Source organism: Perca fluviatilis, chromosome 2 (assembly GCF_010015445.1).
Source record: "Perca fluviatilis chromosome 2, GENO_Pfluv_1.0, whole genome shotgun sequence".
Taxonomy (NCBI): Eukaryota; Metazoa; Chordata; class Actinopteri; order Perciformes; family Percidae; genus Perca; species Perca fluviatilis.
Genome location: NC_053113.1, coordinates 39047314 through 39065587, shown reverse-complemented (window position 1 = coordinate 39065587; position 18274 = coordinate 39047314). Strand labels below are relative to the sequence as shown.

General features: G+C 41.4%; 1 protein-coding gene across 1 annotated transcript in view; it reads right to left on the bottom strand.

Annotated features, from left to right (window-relative positions):
* Positions 1-17233, bottom strand: part of b3glcta (beta 3-glucosyltransferase a) — an 84536-nt gene extending 67303 nt beyond the window's left edge. The window contains exons 1-2 of the mRNA XM_039781475.1: positions 16980-17233; positions 1533-1576 (exon numbers count right to left, since the gene is read on the bottom strand). Of these exons, the coding sequence (XP_039637409.1) occupies positions 1533-1576; positions 16980-17043 (108 nt within the window). The 5' untranslated portion in view covers positions 17044-17233. The remainder of the gene's footprint in view (positions 1-1532; positions 1577-16979) is intronic.
* Between the last annotated feature and the right edge of the window lie 1041 nt (positions 17234-18274).

Sequence of the window (18274 nt, the reverse complement as noted above, 5' to 3'; positions counted from 1 at the left end):
CAACTTTGTTATAAAGGCAATAATCCTCTGTGGCTTTACTCAGCAACTGGTTTACTTTTGAAATAATAAATCAAGTGTGTTAATTTTAGAATCCGTTCATTTATAAGTATGTGTTGCATAGCCAACAGTATGTAAATGACTGCCCGGCCATGACTTTCCATGGCTAATCTGGAGCGCTTTCATGGCCTACAAAATTGTACTCCTCTCTAATTTGTTAATGTTGTTGTTGTTGGGCTCAGGAGATCTGAAACGGGGCCACAACCTGGTTTCCACTCTGCAGGCGGGCTTGGTGAGAAAAACACATGACAAATATTACTGGGTACAACAAATGTCTGATACAAGGTGCAAAACACACTTTGGCCATACTCTCGGTCTGAGAAACGCCTCTAAAAAAATAACAATATTAAAAAATCAAAATGCATGTGAATGCATTAAGAAACAAGGGCCACGTGGGGAAGAGTGAAGGAGACGAACTACTGCCGTGTTCCCGTGGTAACAAGGCAACACCCCCCACGAGCTCTACAAAACAAAGCAGCCCCATGTCAGGGTCAATAAGGGAGGAGTGGACACAAAAAAAGGTCTTTCTGATGCTTTTCGTGTAAGAGTTTAAACAAAAATGAACTCCACAAAGATTGTATATAATGTCCTCACACATTTTAGACTCTGTTTTTGGCAACAATGGAAATCAGGAATAAAAGTCACTGCTCTTTTCATTCCTTTAATGGGTTTCTTCTCCTGAATGAATGGATGTCATTTTAATCATTGCTTTGACACTCTGACAGGCAGCTGTCCCTAATCGTTCTTTTATAGGAAAGAAAAAAACAACTGGAGATTGTGTGAGACCGTGTTTTGACAGGATCCTTTCCCTAAAGGCACACTGGTAATGTGGCACAAATATTTTAGGGAAAGACAAAGGACTTGAGCTAAGTTTTTTGTTCAAATAAGAGGCCGATATCTTTGTGGGCTTCTCACAAACAATCTTAACAGAGAATACATTGTTTCAGGAGGTTTAGTTACTGCCTAACACCATTTACAAGAATGTGAGCAAAGTGAAAAAGTGACAAAGCTAACGGGTGAAACTTCCTCTGCAGGGAAGGAAGCGGCTGACATCAGTAAAAAAGCAGGACAGTAATTTCCCATTTTTGTGAGGCTAAGCACCTCTGCCAGGAGACTTACTGTCAACATCTTCTCACACCAATGAGAAGTAGAGCAACTGAACATGTTAATTATTTATCGAGCAGCAACTGCAGACTTGGAAAATGCAACAGCAAGAAAATCATCACACACCGGGGGATAGAGCGAATAGATTTGTGTGCCGGAGCAAATTAAGCGTCTGTTGTGGAGGACAATAATCAATCCGTTTAAAAAAAACATGGTCCTTCATTTCACCTGGTCAGGTAATTAAGGCTTTAATAGAGGTGAGGACACCAGCAAATGAACGATTAACACTAATTATCAAGAAACTAGTAAAAGCACAAGGGTTCAGACTAATCTGCACACAGGAAATAAGAATCACATGTTTTTTTTCTTACCTGTGAGCCTTTTCCTGAGCTGCCGGCAGAAAAGTTGATAAGAACTGTAAAAATAGAGAAAATTATGTTATTTTAGACATGTTACAAACAGCAAGGACTCCTTTTGAACTGTCTCCTCTTTTCTTCAGGCTATCTAAAAGCTGCCGTACACAGGCAGGGATGAACAAAACAACTCACTTTGGGTTATTATATTCGGAAAAAATAAAAACAAATGTATCTAAAAAACTTTTAAAAGAAGAGCCCTCAGCCCTCAATTCCTTTGTGATGTTGGATCTCTGACAGTACCATTCATCTATTTCGAGTTTGTAATTAGAGCCCAGAGGGATTCTATCCAATTACATTGCCATCGATTCTGAGATGAGAAAATCTTCCCAGAAAGATTCCCAGGATTTCAAATCAATACACATCAAAAACAGCAGTTTTCTCAGAGAACAAATTCATACAGCTATGTTTGTGTGTTACGTTTACCTCAGATCAGGCTGCCCCCACTCAATACCACTCAGCTTTAAATCAGACTTTAATTAGGTGATAGAACCGAGAAAGAGTTACATTTCCTCTCCTGACTTGTTGCAGTAGCCATTAGAGTGTTGATTAAAACCTACAAAGCAGCAATCAAGTTGAAATTCCTGCTATAGGGTCATATCCAATATACACACAAAAAGTATAATAAAATATAAATATATAAAAAAAGTACATGTACATCTTTAGATGGATACAATCTCTGCGACTCTGCTTATATGACCCAATCTGCAGTAATTTGGTCAGATTGCAAGGAAACCCTCTTCTTAAATTATTCAAAGAGCTAATTTAACTTCAAAACACTTCAGTGTGTCAAGCCTGGAGTAAAGCCACCAGTTCAGAACAAACGAACAGTGTAATGAACCTAATTATTTTAGTCATGAAAGCACCAAAAACAACAATGGATGCAAGCCAGTTTTTAGCCAACCAAGCCAACGAAATATTATTTTTGCATGTTTATTCCAAAAGGGGAGACATATAAGATGTCTTTAAAAGAGTAGTAAATACCCACATTGAAAGGTAATGATTACAGCTAAAGGTATTAACTGATTTTCACGGAAAGATACACAGAATCTTCAAAAGAGATTTGAAATCTGATTTTCACACACAATTTCTTATGAAATGTAGTTTGTTTGTTGCTGCAAGAGGACACTGTTCTCTGCAATTTACAGTTAATAGAAGGGAGTAAACACAAAACAGCTGCTGATGATCCTTCATATCAACCCAGCGACCTAGAAATCATGAAAAAGAAACTGAGAAAAACAACAATCCTTATGTAGAAAGTGACATCTTGTTAATCAAATTTCAAACAGACTCAATGTTCACCTGTATAACAATAGGTCACAATATAATCTAAATAAGTGATATAATACAAAACAACTTTAGTAATAATATAATGATTATTGCATAATAATGTTTCTTTGTATCGTATTTTTAAGAGCAAAACGTGCTTTCCATGAAAACGGTCATTGATATATAAACACTCAAGAACAGCAGAACAGCAGCACACCATATAAAATAAATTTACAAATAAATAATTAAAAACAAGTCAGAACAAGTGAAACTATTGAAACAGACTTAGAATTAGGTGGTTGCACAACAGAGCTGTAATCTGTAAACAAATAGCAAAAAGGCAAGTCTGTAAAAATGTGTCTTAAGACAGGCTTTAAAAGCAGAAACAGTGTCAGCTGATCGAAAATACTAACTGGAAGACTGTTCCGAAGCCGATATTAGACTCGAACAGCTAGCAGGCCTAACCCAAAGGGGCTGAGAGGCCTTTTTGAACAGTAACCGGGGGGGTGGGGGGGGGGTTACTTTCAACCATAAAAGTAAGTGGTCTACATAGTTAAATGGTTTATTCCATTTAGTCCAGTTATGAAAGACATACATGGATAAAAGATTTGTGGCTGTGTTTTAGTTAGTTAGTTAAACTAGTGTAGTGATGGGATATACAATCGGGAGTCTTCACAGGGTGTTTACTTTGAAAACTGACCGGTCGCTCTAGCGGTTCCATCACCTGCCTGGCTAGTGCAATGCCCGCGGCGCTGTTGGAAAATAGACTTAGCATGTATTCTTAGTGGAGCAGAGTGAGTCAGGGCCGCTTCAGGGCCGCTTCAGGGCCGCTTCAGGGCTGCTTCAGGGCCGCTTCAGGGCCGCGCTGTGGCTGGTGGAATCACAGGCATTGTCTTGAGTGGCGGCCGCAGCACAGACGCGGATAATGGAATTTAAGGGTTAAGAGTTCACTGATTCACTCTGGCGCCTCGCCATGTAGAGCCTTCTAAGTCAAGAATATGATTTTAAAATGGATTTAAAAAAAAAATTGGTAACCAGTGATGGGAGAAGGGTGTTTGGCCTACGTCAGAAGTCTGGCTGCAGAGTTCTGCACAGTCTGAAGTTTAGCTGCATCTTGGGCACTGAGGCAGGTAAACAAAGTCTTACAATAGTCCAGTTGCAAGGTCTGATCTTGAAAATATTCCTGAGCTGGTTGAAACATGATTGTAGAAATGTCTTTGGGCGTTTTGTCCAAAGCTTCCTGTCATAACACAGAGGTTCTTAGCAGTTGCCTTGATATTTGGAATAAGGGGACCAGGAAGGGGCAGGAGTTGATTACGGAGATCTATGCTTAGGGCCCTTCGATGATAAGCCCTTCTGTTTTGTCAGGAGTTCAACTGCAAAATGTTTTGTGACATCCAGTCTCACATCAGCTATGCAGTTTTGGAGTGTGGCCAGCCTGTTGCTTTCAGAGGGTTTAATGGAGAGATGTAACTGTGTATCGTCTGCATAGCAGTGGAAGCAAATGATATGAGCTTATGGTAGCATATACAACTAGAAAAGGCACTCCAAGAGCGCAGACCTCTACCAAGGCATGCCCTATGTCACAATGTTAATGCAGTGTGAATTTTCCCAGTATGAAACTAATTTTTATGATCATTCTGACACCACATGAATAGGGTTGGGTATGGAAAGCTACGCAACCGGTAGGAATCGGACTTTAGTCTTACTTTAGTACTTTAAAACATTAATATATTGTTAAATTTAAATAATTTTCAATCATTCTTTTTTTTAAAACTCCATAAAAGAGCCTCTCTGTCTTTGTCAAGAATCGGTTTAGAAGTACCGGTTCGGCATCGGAATCGTAAAAATCCAAACGATACCCAACCTTACACATGAATGCAGCACAAATGTTTGCATTACATTCCCTCCTTTTTTAATCAGTAACAAAAAAACAGCTTAACCAAAGTCAGACTAAACACATTATTGTCTAATGTCTAATGCCCATGAAGCCTAAGTTCACAACACAAAATCTGATCCAGCAAATCACGAGCTCCGTAGAGCAAGTACATTGTCATCTGGCATCACACAAAGCTTCCTACAGGAATGTGTACCCAATACATTCTGCTACAGACTTCAAACTTCCCATCTTTTCATGGCTCACCCCAGAGAGGGAGAAGTAGAGACACATAGTGGGAGAGGGGGAGTAACTCCCAACATAATGTCAGTAGTGCTGATGGGAGCACCTCCATCTCATCGCCTCCTCAGCCTGCATAATCAAGTCTGTTGTTTCCAACTATGTTTTCAATTGTGCCGCACCAAGGGGAACTTGCGTGCTTTGATTAGAAACTCTGAAAATCACTCTACATGCTGAAATATCTGAATGGTTTAGCTGAATGCTTTTCAACAAGCTTCTCAATTAACATTGTCTTTGTAACTAAAGCAGATGTCCGATGCAATTAGCCAGGAAACACTGTGCTCATAACCATGGGAGGGATTCAGAATGGAATAGGTGTACAAAGAAAATATGCACAGTGGGTACATAGCCTATTTTACAGGACTACAATTCCTCTTTGTTCAATGTGAAATGTTCTGCCAGGCGCCATTTGCTTCTAAGGAACTACATATAAATGTTGATGGATTCATATTAGTATTTAAGCAGTGATTTGCTTGTTTGACAGTTGGGTTGTGCCTGACTGAGCTTTCCACATCATCCAGGATTTAATGGGTACAGCGCAAGTGGAAATAAATGGAGACAACACATGAAAGTACTTTGAAGTTACTAAATCACATTAACAGAGGCAGGTGTATTCTATTAACATGAATGCTAATTGGCAGTCAGTGTCAGCTTTTAAAAGGGCTTTGATAATCAGCATGTCCATGTGTGAGTGTTCAAAGCAAAATGAGACAACTAAAGGCTTCCAAAGAAGTTGAATAGTGAAGAACACAAACTGGAGCTGCACTGGTCCCCAAGCTAAGGGAAATTAAACCTGAACTCAGCTCGTACCAACCTCTTCTGAAAACAAAGACAGACGCTCCCAGCACTGGAGTTTGTACAGGAACGCTATCGGCATGGCAAAGAAAAATGGCGTGGAGTGGCTGGTGAGGACAGGCAAACATTTAGCAAGCCAAGGAGACTTTTTTTCCTCTACAGTTGGCAAATCAAATGAGAGATAAACGATGAGTAAATATTGGACTTCTACTGGGGGTGACAAAGTAGACTCAAATGGGATTCTCATGTCGCCCTGTTTCTGCCATTAAGGTGTGTTAAAATTTAACACAGTCAGTTTTCATCTTGCTTTATTCATGCAAATTTGATGGCTGCAGAGTTTTATTGCAGTCCACATTCAGCCCAGCATGAGTGCTGCCTACCAAGGTTAGCTGTAGCCGTTAGCTGACTGACCGTGTGTGTGCAGATTGTGCCTCCAACCCAGCATACCTAGAAATTACGTCTATATTGGATGATTCTGTGATTCTAATGCCAATGTTAATGCCAATCAAGGAAGAAGTTTGCCTTTTGTGTAGTGAGGCAGAAAGTAGAGATGCACCGAATATTCGGCCACCGAAAATTTTCAGCCGAAATACTTTTATCACCGAAACAATACGGCCAAAAATGTTGTGATGACGCAAACAGAAACCGCGACCTGCACGTGTGTCAGTACCCGTTCCACCTGCAAAGAGTCTCCTAAACAAAGAGGTTGAGACGGACCACGGAGTGAAAACAATGAAAAGTGCTCTTAGAGTCTGTCAGCACTCGTTTCAGTGAGATCTATTCAGATCCTCTGCACTTCATCACGACTGTACTTGATCCGCGTTATGAAGACCATTACTTGGATGCGGAAATAAAGCAGGGCGCACGAGAAATGATCCAGGCCGCGATGGATGCGGAGAACCCGCGCGGAGGCAGAGCGGGCGCAGGAGCGCGTCGCGCCAGGAGATCAGAGCGCAGAAACAAAGACTCGTCTCTCTGCACCAGATGAGGGGCATGCACCCTCGTTGTCTGATATGTTCAGTGAAATCCTGCAAGAAAGTGCCTCAAATAATAATAATAATAATAATAATAACAATAATAACAATAGGTAAGCTATTCTGTTCTTAGGCTACTGTATACTGTATGTGACTATCAGATTGTAGCCATATTTCTGCTAGATATTTTTTAAATTAAACTTTAATATTAATTTATACAATTGCAATCCCTTGATTTTAGTAAAGTTAGTACACAGTCATAGCCATAAATGCAATTGTACTAATAATTGGCTTAATTTCTTTCGGTGTTTCGGTTTCGGTTTTCGTTCTTGGTTTCCTCTTTTTTCGGTTTTCGGTTTCAGCCAAGAATTTTCATTTTGGTGCATCACTAGCAGAAAGTATAGTGTGTATGGATGTTTCGCAAGTAAGACTTCAATGCAGGAGATGGGTGTTTGCTACTTGCAGTGTTGTAATGTAACGGAGTACAAATACTTCGTTACTGTACTTAAGTAGAAATTTCACGTATCTGTACTTTACTTCGCTATTTAAATTTATGTCAACTTTCACTTTTACTCCACTACATTTCCTAGATAAAATGTATACTTTTACTCCGTTATATTTCCACTAAGCATCTTCGTTACTCGTTACTAAAAAATAAAATTAGAAGAAATGTGTGCGACTGCAATAAGGGAGGTTTGGCGAATCACTGCTCCTAGATTGCATTACGCACGCTCCGCACGCCGCGCGCTCTATTTCAGCGCTTGTTTGTTGCTAAAGGAGGGATAAGCAATGGCCCGATGGCCCGGGGCCAGTAAAAACGTATGTCGGGCTGGTTGCAGCCACAGTCACTGGTGTGTGCGTTACTTCACACAGCACATGTACTGACTGGAAACGTTACCGAGGATTATTTACCGCCGATGGCGCAGATGAACTAACGCTACACTCGTTACTGTAAGTAGGTAGCCTACAATAAAACCTCCATGATTAAAGAGTCAATACTTATCAATAACCCACGTACCTGTTCTACAGGCAGAAACACGTAGAAACCCATATTTCAGTCTGCTCTGTCTGCGCTGTCCACTCTCGTCCAACGCGCTGTGCAAACACAGCTCTACTCTGCAAATAACGACTTTACAAACGAGCTAAAGTGAAATATGTCAGTTTGCAGTCTAACTGTTTGTCTTAATTTGCACGCAACCTATTTAAAACTTTGGACAAACTCTTGCTAAACGTAGCTGCGTCTGCACGAGCCATCCTCTCGGCTGTTAGGAAACCTATGGATGTATTTTAAGACCAAAACAAATACATGTGGCTACTTAATATGCACATGAATGACGCGTTCTTCATTGTTGACGATGTTGCCGGTTGTATTATTTAGCAACAGAATTGTCTTATTTCAAATTAGGCATACAGGACTAATCTGAGATAATTTTCTAGTTAAGTAGCCTATCTAGTTATCAATGTAGAAGGGGCCAGCAAAACTCTGATCTACTGGCCCCGGGGCCCAGTAGATCAGAGTTTTGCTGGATCAGAGTTTAGATCAGAGGTTTTTTTTATGTTGAGCCCTGCGACCACCCCTAAAACGTCATACACCCGTGTTGCAAGAAATGTTTCTGTACATTGATGTCAGCTCTAAAAATATGCTGTTTGTTCTTTGAACTTAAGATAATTGTGCCTGAAAAATCCTAGAAAAGAATGTGATTTTGATTTGATGAGTGAGATTAAGAAGATATGGGAACCCTGAATATGCTTTATGCTTTACTATAAGAAAGCCACAATAAAAGTTCTAACCGCTTGCTTTTTAAAAAAAAAACTTTTACTTTTGATACTTAAGTATATTAAATATCAGAAAATTACTTTTGATACTTAAGTACAGTATATATCAGATACTTTAAGACTTTTACTTAAGTAATATTCTAAAAGGTAACTTTCACTTCTACCAAAGTCTTTTTCTAGTACGATACTTCTACTTTTACTCAAGTATTGCTTTCTAGTACTTTATACAACACTGGCTACTTGGCACAAATATTGAATTAAGGTTTGCCCTTCTATCTTAACCATGTCTATTGACTTTTTTTTACCATGCACAGACATTGCATGAAGTGAGAATTTTTCAAACGTTGGCATTAGATGAAACTAGACATTGTCATTTTAACCTATTCTGGGGTTTTGCAGAATCGTTCTATATGGATGCTCTTGTCAGGCGATATGGTTTGTGCCCCTGAAAGTGTGACAGCTCACACTGGGATTGATCTCAAAACGTATCAAGAACTCCAAATCTTTCCGTTATGACCCCTCTCACTTTTATTCTTGTCTCTGTGCATTCAAGGCGTGGAGTCACACAGCTCATAAGAAACACTTTAAAGTCATGCAGACCCGTCGAACCTCAAATTTGTGTTGCATCGAACAAAACCATGGCTCTGGTCGAAAAGTAAAAGAAATGAACTCCTAAGTCCTTTTCCTAACCCCTTTTCCTCAACCCCGATGGTAAACGCCATGAGGTCAAGGAAAGGTGTGAAGGAGAATTCAAAAGGAATTAGGATAAGACAACCGTGATGCGAGGAGAATCCTACACTCGGCTGTAATCATGCGTGGGCGATGTTATTGACGTGGGTCTGCCGGTGAAACAAGCGCATCTGGAATACTTTGCCCCCGAGCGTTCTAAACGTGATGTTTCATGCAGGCTTAATAAACGTGGACATTGGACAACTCGGTGGAAAATAGGACTTCATCATCATTTTTCCCCCTTCTTATTCTGCAATAATGATGTCGTTTCATGTGAAACACTCACTACATGTCATTCTGTTATTATAAAGCACTGAGCTGTAGGTTGTTTCTTGTATGAAAAGGTGTTCAGCAATTAAAGTTTATTTTCATTATTGGTTGCTCAGCTCACCCTCCTGTCCACTCATTTTTATCCACATGAATCCCGATTAGGATGACTGTATAAAAATAATTGTTACATGTATGCAAGATAAGCAGAACACGTTAGACCTACGAATCTACATATTCTATGCTATAAGGGTTAGATGGTTGCAAGTGGGTGACAGAAATACATTATTAATGAAGACAATCTTGTCTTAACTGTCAACAGAGCAGAGCTGTCCGCTATACTGTGCGCATTTACGCACAAGGACAGCAGTCAACAGCGTAACTCCATCGATTATTTCATAAGCTAAAAGTCGAGTTATGTTTTTTCTGTCAAGTCAATAACTACAGATTTTAGTTTTTCTGTTTAAATATCCCATGATATCAGCTACAGTGACATTACTGCGCACTTGGAAACATTTACGGCTGAAAAACAGCCTTACTCATCATTACAGTAAATCGTTGAAGAAAACACTGATACATCACTACAATGCATCATTTAAAAGCAATAGCCTACAGAGACTGTAGAAAGGGTGAAAATAACTTATTATGGCGTTACTGCGCTAGAGCTTAGATCGGGCCCAAAAAATAAATAAAATAAAATAAATAAAAATCAAGCCTGACCCTACCCGAGCACGTTGTGTCCGAGCCTGGCCCGATACATTAACTGTAATTATGAGCCCGAGCCCGATTTAAACCCGACATTTGTTTTAATACGTGGGCCGTTATACCTGACGTTCTCAACTACAACTCTGAGTTGTTTGAACTGCAGAAATCTGTTTAGAAGGGGTATGCTTGCCTTGGAGAAGTAACAGAAGAGGACACCGAAGGCTGACTATCATCTTTTCTGCCATGGCGAGCCTGCTGATGTGTCTGTTCATTGTCGAAGTCCTTTTTTTTTGGTGTCATAGGCGAGCAGCGTGCCGCACTTAATGCACTCGACAAAGCCAACACACGTTGTCACTGCCCACAACTTGTTTAAAATGGTTCCATACCTCTGACTTTCCTCCAAACTTGCTCAAAGGTAGGCTAATTCTCCTGTTTTTCTTTTTTTCTTTACATATTCAAGCTCCATGTTGCACTTAAGCTACACCATACAGCACAGCAGGCCCGGTGTGATGCGTGCGAGCGGAGGAGACGCTGCGCATGATTATGGCATAGCTTTCCCTGTGTTTGGATCTCTCCTCGGCGCAGCCCCCCCCCCCATTCACTCACACACGGCTCCCCTGCAACATGGAGAGACACAGCGCCGCCGGTCCAAACTGCTGACATTTGTCTACAGTTTTAATTGTTATTAACACAGCTGTATATTGTTAAGTATGAGAGGGAAACCTGTATTGGTACCAGTGTTTCCGCTGCTAACTCTCCGTTATTGCGGCCGCCACGGTGAAAAACACATTAGAAGTTATTAAATACAACTAACTTCAGTTCGTTGAGTAATAGCGTGTAAGACGGAGCCTGCTGGATCATAGTTCATAAAAATGCAGCGCAGTGACGATACAGACATTTCATAGCCTACACAAGACGTGTGTAACGCCGCCAACACGCCAAAACGCATTTGACCCGTGCTAGACCCATTCATAATGAGTCAGCGGTCACTCTCTGAGTAGCATACGCTTCAGTCCATCACACTCTCCCTCTCTCCCTGTCTTTCGGGCGTTTTTTTTTTTTTTTTAAGATTTCGGTCTTTATTTTGATAGGAAAGCTGAAGACATGAGAGGGGAGAATGACATGTAGGAAAGGGCCGCAGGTCGGAGTCAAACCTCTATATTTACCCACTGAGCTATCCGGGCGTCCTCTTTCTCTTTTAATTAGTCTGTTATTGTTGTTGAAAACAAGCGAAGGAGCTTTCTCAGAGATATATTTTTTTATATATCCTAGGCTATTTATTTCAGATTTTGATCATTTACATGTGTTGCAGCTGTATACAGGAAACCCTGTCTTTGCATTTTATTTTAAATCACATCTGTTTTAATAAAAGAGCTTGGGAAAAGTGGCTTTGACTTAAAACTGAACATTTAGCCCACTTTGTAAAAAAAATACAGAGCTATATATCGTGTATCGCCATTCAGCGCTAATGGCAACGCGAGGAAAAATTTGGGTGCACCTAAATTTTGTGCTGGTGCACCTAAATAAAAAAGTTAGGCGCACCAGCGCAACCAAGGCAAAGAGTTAGTCTGGAGCACTGCTCTGGTCCCTATTTATAGCAATTACTTAATGCAGCTTTAACCCATTTTTCTTTGTTGATGTAAAGTTAAATCACAAAAAGTGTTTCTTTCTATAATTACTATTTCATGGATAACCACTTTGCAGTGACAGAGGCAGCAAACAAAAGCAGCTCCTCAAAGAACTGGCACAGATGGCACACAGTTTGCACTGCACATACAATTGTAACAATGCATCTGATTTGTATGTTAGGCATGCAGGAAGCCCAGGCTTCATCTGGCATTGTGTCATATTAAATCCAAACTTTTTATTTCCACTCAAGCACTGCCTGCAGCCATCTAGAACCCGTACTGACAACTCCAGTTACTTCTTCCAGTTGGAGCTCTCTCTCTCTCTCTCTCGCGATACTATCTTCATACAGTGAACATCTTTTTCTTGACTTAGGATGCTTAATATGCAACATCCTCAGGTGTTTTGAAAGGTGCTGTTTAATAAAAAATAAAAATTCCAACGGATGTCCCTTATTTCGGCCAGATGTGCTTTACCTTCCTCTTTCTTTGTGTTGGCGTTCTAAACTCCGGTGGATTTGTGAGGACTATGGTTAACTGCTCCTCAGATCTCGGCAGGGTAAATCCAGACAGCTAGCTAGACTATCTGTCCAATCGGAGTTTTCTGTTGCACGACTAAAACAACTCTTAAACGAACACGTTCTACCAAAACAAGTTCCTTCCCGAGGCTATTTTGCAGAGACACTGTTGCTCCATGCGGCGCTTAGTGTCGCCTAAGACGACTGTGATTCGTTTAAAGAAATGCCACTAAACCAGAGCACGTTTTTCTCCCATCACTGAATGCTGTGTGGAATAGCGCAGCGCTGTGGAGGAGGGTCTGGCAATGTGAGACCAAGGATAAAGTAAATGTGAAAGTCATGGTTTGGGCCGATCCAGGCAATAAAATACCTGAAAATCAAAGTACTTGATCACATTGATGCAAAAATTGCATATAAATCCATTGCCAGATAGCAGTCCTGCTAATAGTGGAGCTCAAATGGTAAACTGATGTCCATTGTCAGAAGATTTATTTTAAAAAATGTAAATGTTGATATCATGACCTCCATCCATCCATCCATCCCTTAGCCAACAGCTGCTCATTCAGGACAGGGTTGCAAAGGCAAGTGCACAAAGGGAGACTTTCAGCTGGTCCTGTGGGATCCTCGAGCACACCCAAACCAGTTAGAGACGTACAGTAATCGCTCCAGCACATTTTGAATCTGAAAGAGTTTGGCCTCTTTGGACAGCATCTTTACCAGGTGCCTGATACTCTTCAGCTGGCTCCTTTTAGTGTGTGGGAGCCACAGCAGCAGCTGGACCCTGAAGCCATCTTGAATCACAGACATCCTCACCGTCTCACCCACAGTGAGGCTGTCCAGCCTGCAGAGAAAACTCAACGCGGCTGCTCCTGTCTGTGATCTCAGTCCTTCAATCACTACCCAAAACCTGTGAAAACAGCTGGCGCTCAGTTTTTGGAGAGCTTTTCTCTAGTGATGCACCAAAATGAAAATTCTTGGCCGAAACGGAAAACCGAAAAAAGAGGAAACCAAGACCGAAAACCGAAACCGAAACACCGAAAGAAATTAAGCCAATTATTAGTACCATTGCATTTATGGCTATGACTGTGTACTAACTTTACTAAAATCAAGGCATTGCAATTGTATAAATTAATATTAAAGTTTAATAAAAAAAATATCTAGCAGAAATATGGCTACAATCTGATAGTCATATACAGTATACAGTAGCCTAAGAACAGAATAGCTTACCTATTATTATTATTATTATTATTATTATTATTATTTGAGGCACTTTCTTGCAGGATTTCACTGAACATATCGAGCCCACTCTCACTGAAAAGCGTACAAATACCACGGGTTTCTACCTGTGAAATACGTGCAATGTGTACGCGAAAGTCAAATTGTGCGTACAGTAGATACGTGGAGCGCTCCAATTACAGTAATGGAAACCGCTGCATTTATAGTATAAAGGGACGTGGGACCGCGTAAGGAGGTTGGTTGTGGTGGTGGATGGGTAAAACACAGGACTTTCACCCAGGAGACCGGGGTTCGCGTCCCGTGTTTGCATTATTTTTCTAAACCCAACCATATTTATGTTTTTGTGTGTGATGCTTTTCTCGCGATAACACACAACGTGGTGACGCGAGCTGCGTGCATATAAAACGCACCGGTCCCCCTTACTTCAATTGGAGCGCTCCGCGTATGTAATGCACGTAGAATTTCACTTTGGCGTACACATTGCACGGCTGTAAACCCGTGTTATTTGTACGCTTTCGAGTGAGACCGGGTTGACATGTCAGACAACGAGGGTGCATGCCCCTCATCTGGTGCAGAGAGACGAGTCTTTGTTTCTGCGCTCTGATCTCCTGCGCTGGGCGCTGCTCCGTGCGCGCTCCGTCTCCACGCGGGTTCTCCGCATCCATCGCGGCCTGGATCATTTCTCGTGCGCCCTGCTTTATTTCCGCATCCAAGTAATGGTCTTTATAACGCGGATCAAGTACAGTCGCGATGAAGTGCAGAGGATCCGAATAGATCTCACTGAAACGTGTGCTGACAGACTCTAAGAGCACTTTTCATTGTTTTCACTCCGTGGTCCGTCTCAACCTCTTTGTTTCGGAGACTCTTTGCAGGTGGAACGGGTACTGACACACGTGCAGGTCGCGGTTTCTGTTTGCGTCATCACAACATTTTCGGCCGTATTGTTTCGGTGATAAAAGTATTTCGGCCTTTTGGGCCATTTTTGGCCGAAAATTTTCGGTGGCCGAATATTCGGTGCATCCCTACTTTTCTCTGTGGCTGAGCTCTCCCCTTAACATCATCAGCCACACCAATCTGTCAGTCCTTATTGGCACTCTGGAGTGAATCCCCAAGACAATTGAATTCAAGTCCAACCTTAAATTAAGATGACAAAGCAGCAATAACCTTTGAGATGTTGCTTGTTGCCATGTGATAAAAATGTCATCGACCAACCAACCATTCATATTTTACTTAAGCGATACATTTAGAACCAACAGGTGCAAGGAACATTTCTCTGCAGCAGAAATACGCCAATTGTAGTGTTTCGCCACACTCGCATCATAACAACATTAAAAGCTGCTTTAAAAACGTAATCCACAATTTGTGTACAGTACTCTCTCCACTCTGTGAAGCTACCACAAGTGTGACAATTGAAATGCTGCCCATGAGGACTCAAAAAGAGTGCTGTAGCCCCTAACTTTCTTATCCTGACTGCGTCACCGCTCCAGTGCACATCAGAAATGACAGTGTGTTGAAGCCTCATCGAAAAAACACCATTGAAAAACAGCAGAGGTGGCACCCTAATGTCACCAAACTGGACACTCTCCAGACCTCGACTGCGCCTTGATGTTCGATACATGAATATTACATACAGGGGGAGCAGACAAGCAGTCTTGTCAGACTCTGATGTCCAACTAAACAAGCTGGACTTAGTGACAAACACACAAAGAGCCTTCGCTCGTGTACAGGAGGATTGCACCAGTGTTTCTGGCTTCCCATACTGCACTGTATTTTGGACATATCCACAAGCTTGAATAGTAGCTCTTCAGTATGTTTTTGTTCAATGTGCAACATCTTCAGGAAAACTAAAAGTGCAACATTTCACCCCTATCCAGTTGTTAAACACAAATTAAACTGAAACACAGATTTGTGATTTATTTGACCCAAAACCAGGAATTAAGAGTAAAAGATGATCCTAACTGATATGTGACAACTTTTCTTGCATTCCCAGAGAACTTTAAAATGATAATTTTTTTTAAACAAGCACGATCAGGTGTAAAGCAAGCAGATGACACTAAAATAGGTGTAGGTTTAAAACTGATTAACCTAGGTCTAATCCAATTAATAATACATCTGTTTAAGATTCATACATACTTTATTAGCCTGTAATGTTTTTTTTACCCAGGCATATGTTGCCATTTTTTCGCAGTAGCCTACTAAAGCAAATTATTTGTAGATCCTATCCAGTGATAATTTTCAGTACCAGCTATGGTAGACAGGCAGAGTCTCCAGCGCTCAGCATTTATCTATTTATCTTCTCTGCTCAGGAGGACATCCACATGGAACACAGGGCCAAAGCAATATTGGTCACTCACTGTAATTCTCTCCACAGCTGCAGCCACACATAATGTGCTGCAGAACACCCAATGGACACGACACATCACTGAATAGATTCTGCATGTGCAGGACATACTGCATGTAAAGATTTTATTCTTAATGATGAAAGACATAGTTCTGTATGCAATGCCCTGAAGTGGTTCAAACATGCTTTTATTCCAGTGAAATTAAATTCGCCCAAAGTATTTGACATTTAAGCCATTAAAAAGGCTATGGCAATCAACTCAATGGAAGGTGAGTCAAAACTGAATTTATCTACAATTTGACATGTTCCTGCAGCAAATGCAACAATTTCTTTTTTATATAGCCTATATATAAAAGTACAATGACACTCTTTCAATTAGCTGGCAGGACTGTATGATCCCTCCTCTGACAACACAGAGGAATAAATAATGTATGTCGTTTACTCTCCTACTTTTGTTGCTAAATTCCTGGTGCCCATCCAGACTGGCAGAGAGAAATGTGACTTGGTAAAGCTTACAGTAGCTGTAGCCCGGGGTGGCTGGACTCTAGACCACTAGACTAGTGCAGCGTCGAAGTGACGCCGATTGTCGCGATTTGGGAACGGATTTCAATCAGAAATGCCGTGATTCCAAAAGGAGAGGACTTTCGACCCCTTTCCTGTGATCAACTCTATTGTAAACGTACAGTCAGTGGTTTGCATAAACCCACACGGCAACCAGGAGCTACGTGCAAAATCGCCTTTCAACTCCTCAGGAAGTTGAGGCACATCATGGCTCCGCACTTCTCAAACACTTCTGGGAACCGCTCTCACAGCTCGAGTCTTCTCGCCGCTGCTGTATTCTGTCGCTTCTTTACAAACCCAAGCTTCACCCTTTTTTTTTTAAAACAGCACAAACTGTTCACTGTTGAGGGTGTCAGTAGCCTACGTCCCTCACAGCTGTGCGGTCCGAGCGCCCTCCCCGACATTAGGATTAGAAAGTAAAGTGAGTACTTACAGAGGGAGAGGAGAAGCAAACAGCCTGCCACTTTGTGCCCGATGTGAGGGTTGTTCGACAGCATCCTCCTGGGAGAGTCCTGGGAGCAGTGGAGGTGGTGGAGAAAGCTCGCAGTGCATGGGCTTTCTGACTAAAAACAACAGGGCTTTTCCTTTTCATAGTTTCACGGAAAACGGGGAGTGTGTTTGTGCTCTGCTCGGAGGCATCCCCGTTTTCTGAACGAGGCGCAGGGACGCGCTCTGCTGGCGGGAAGGGTTCACTGAGCTCGGCTAGCTGCCAGGCACACACACACACACACACACACACACACACACACACACACACACACACACACACACACACACACACACACACACACACACACACACACACACACACACACACACACACACGGCGCGGGCTGCTGCTGCTGCTTCCTTCAAGTGCTCTGGTGAAACTACTGGTCCAAGCTGCGCGGTTTGTTCAGAACTCAAATTTATACAGAGAGAACTTTAATGGCAGGGCCGTAGCCATTTTTCATTAACGATTACTCTGTCGATTAATCGCTTGATTAATAAATCATCCACACAAAAAACTGAAAAATGCTCATCTTCGTTGTGACATCTTGTCTTATTTCGTCTGGCCAACAGTACAACACTCAAATATATTAATTAAAGGCTATAGTGATGTAAAACAGAGCAAAGCAGCCTAACATCACAGTTGAGGAACTGCAAGCAATGTGGGGACTTTTTGTTTAAAAAATGACTTAATCTATTAAACTGATTATCAAAATAGTTGGAGATTTATTTTCTGTCCACCAACTAATAGAATATTCCCCAAGCTCAACCCACCCCCTAAATATGTTTTGGCTAGCCAACAAAAAGCCACTAATTTCTCTTCTCAATCACATGAGCTAGCCTACATGTACATTTAATATCACCGCATGATCTAAATGCTGTTTCAAAGACCACACTGCTGAACAAACATATGGTTACCAGAATCAATCAATGTAATTTACTGTAAAGTCCTCCTCTAAGTTATGTAGAACAACTAGCATGGAAAGGCACAGGTGTAACTAATTGCATTAATTAATAATGGCTCCATTCCATTTAGGTCTACCAGTAAGTACTGTTATAAATAACACCTGTGCCCTTCTTGCAAAGTCAAACTGTCTGTTGGGAAAAATGTCAGACAGGGCTCACAGTTCATGTCCCTGACAGTGATACCCTCTGTATAGTAGAGACCAGTTTGAATGATTTAACATCAGTGCCTTCCAGTCAGAAACATGCTCAGTGGGATTCTGTGCTGCACTTGGA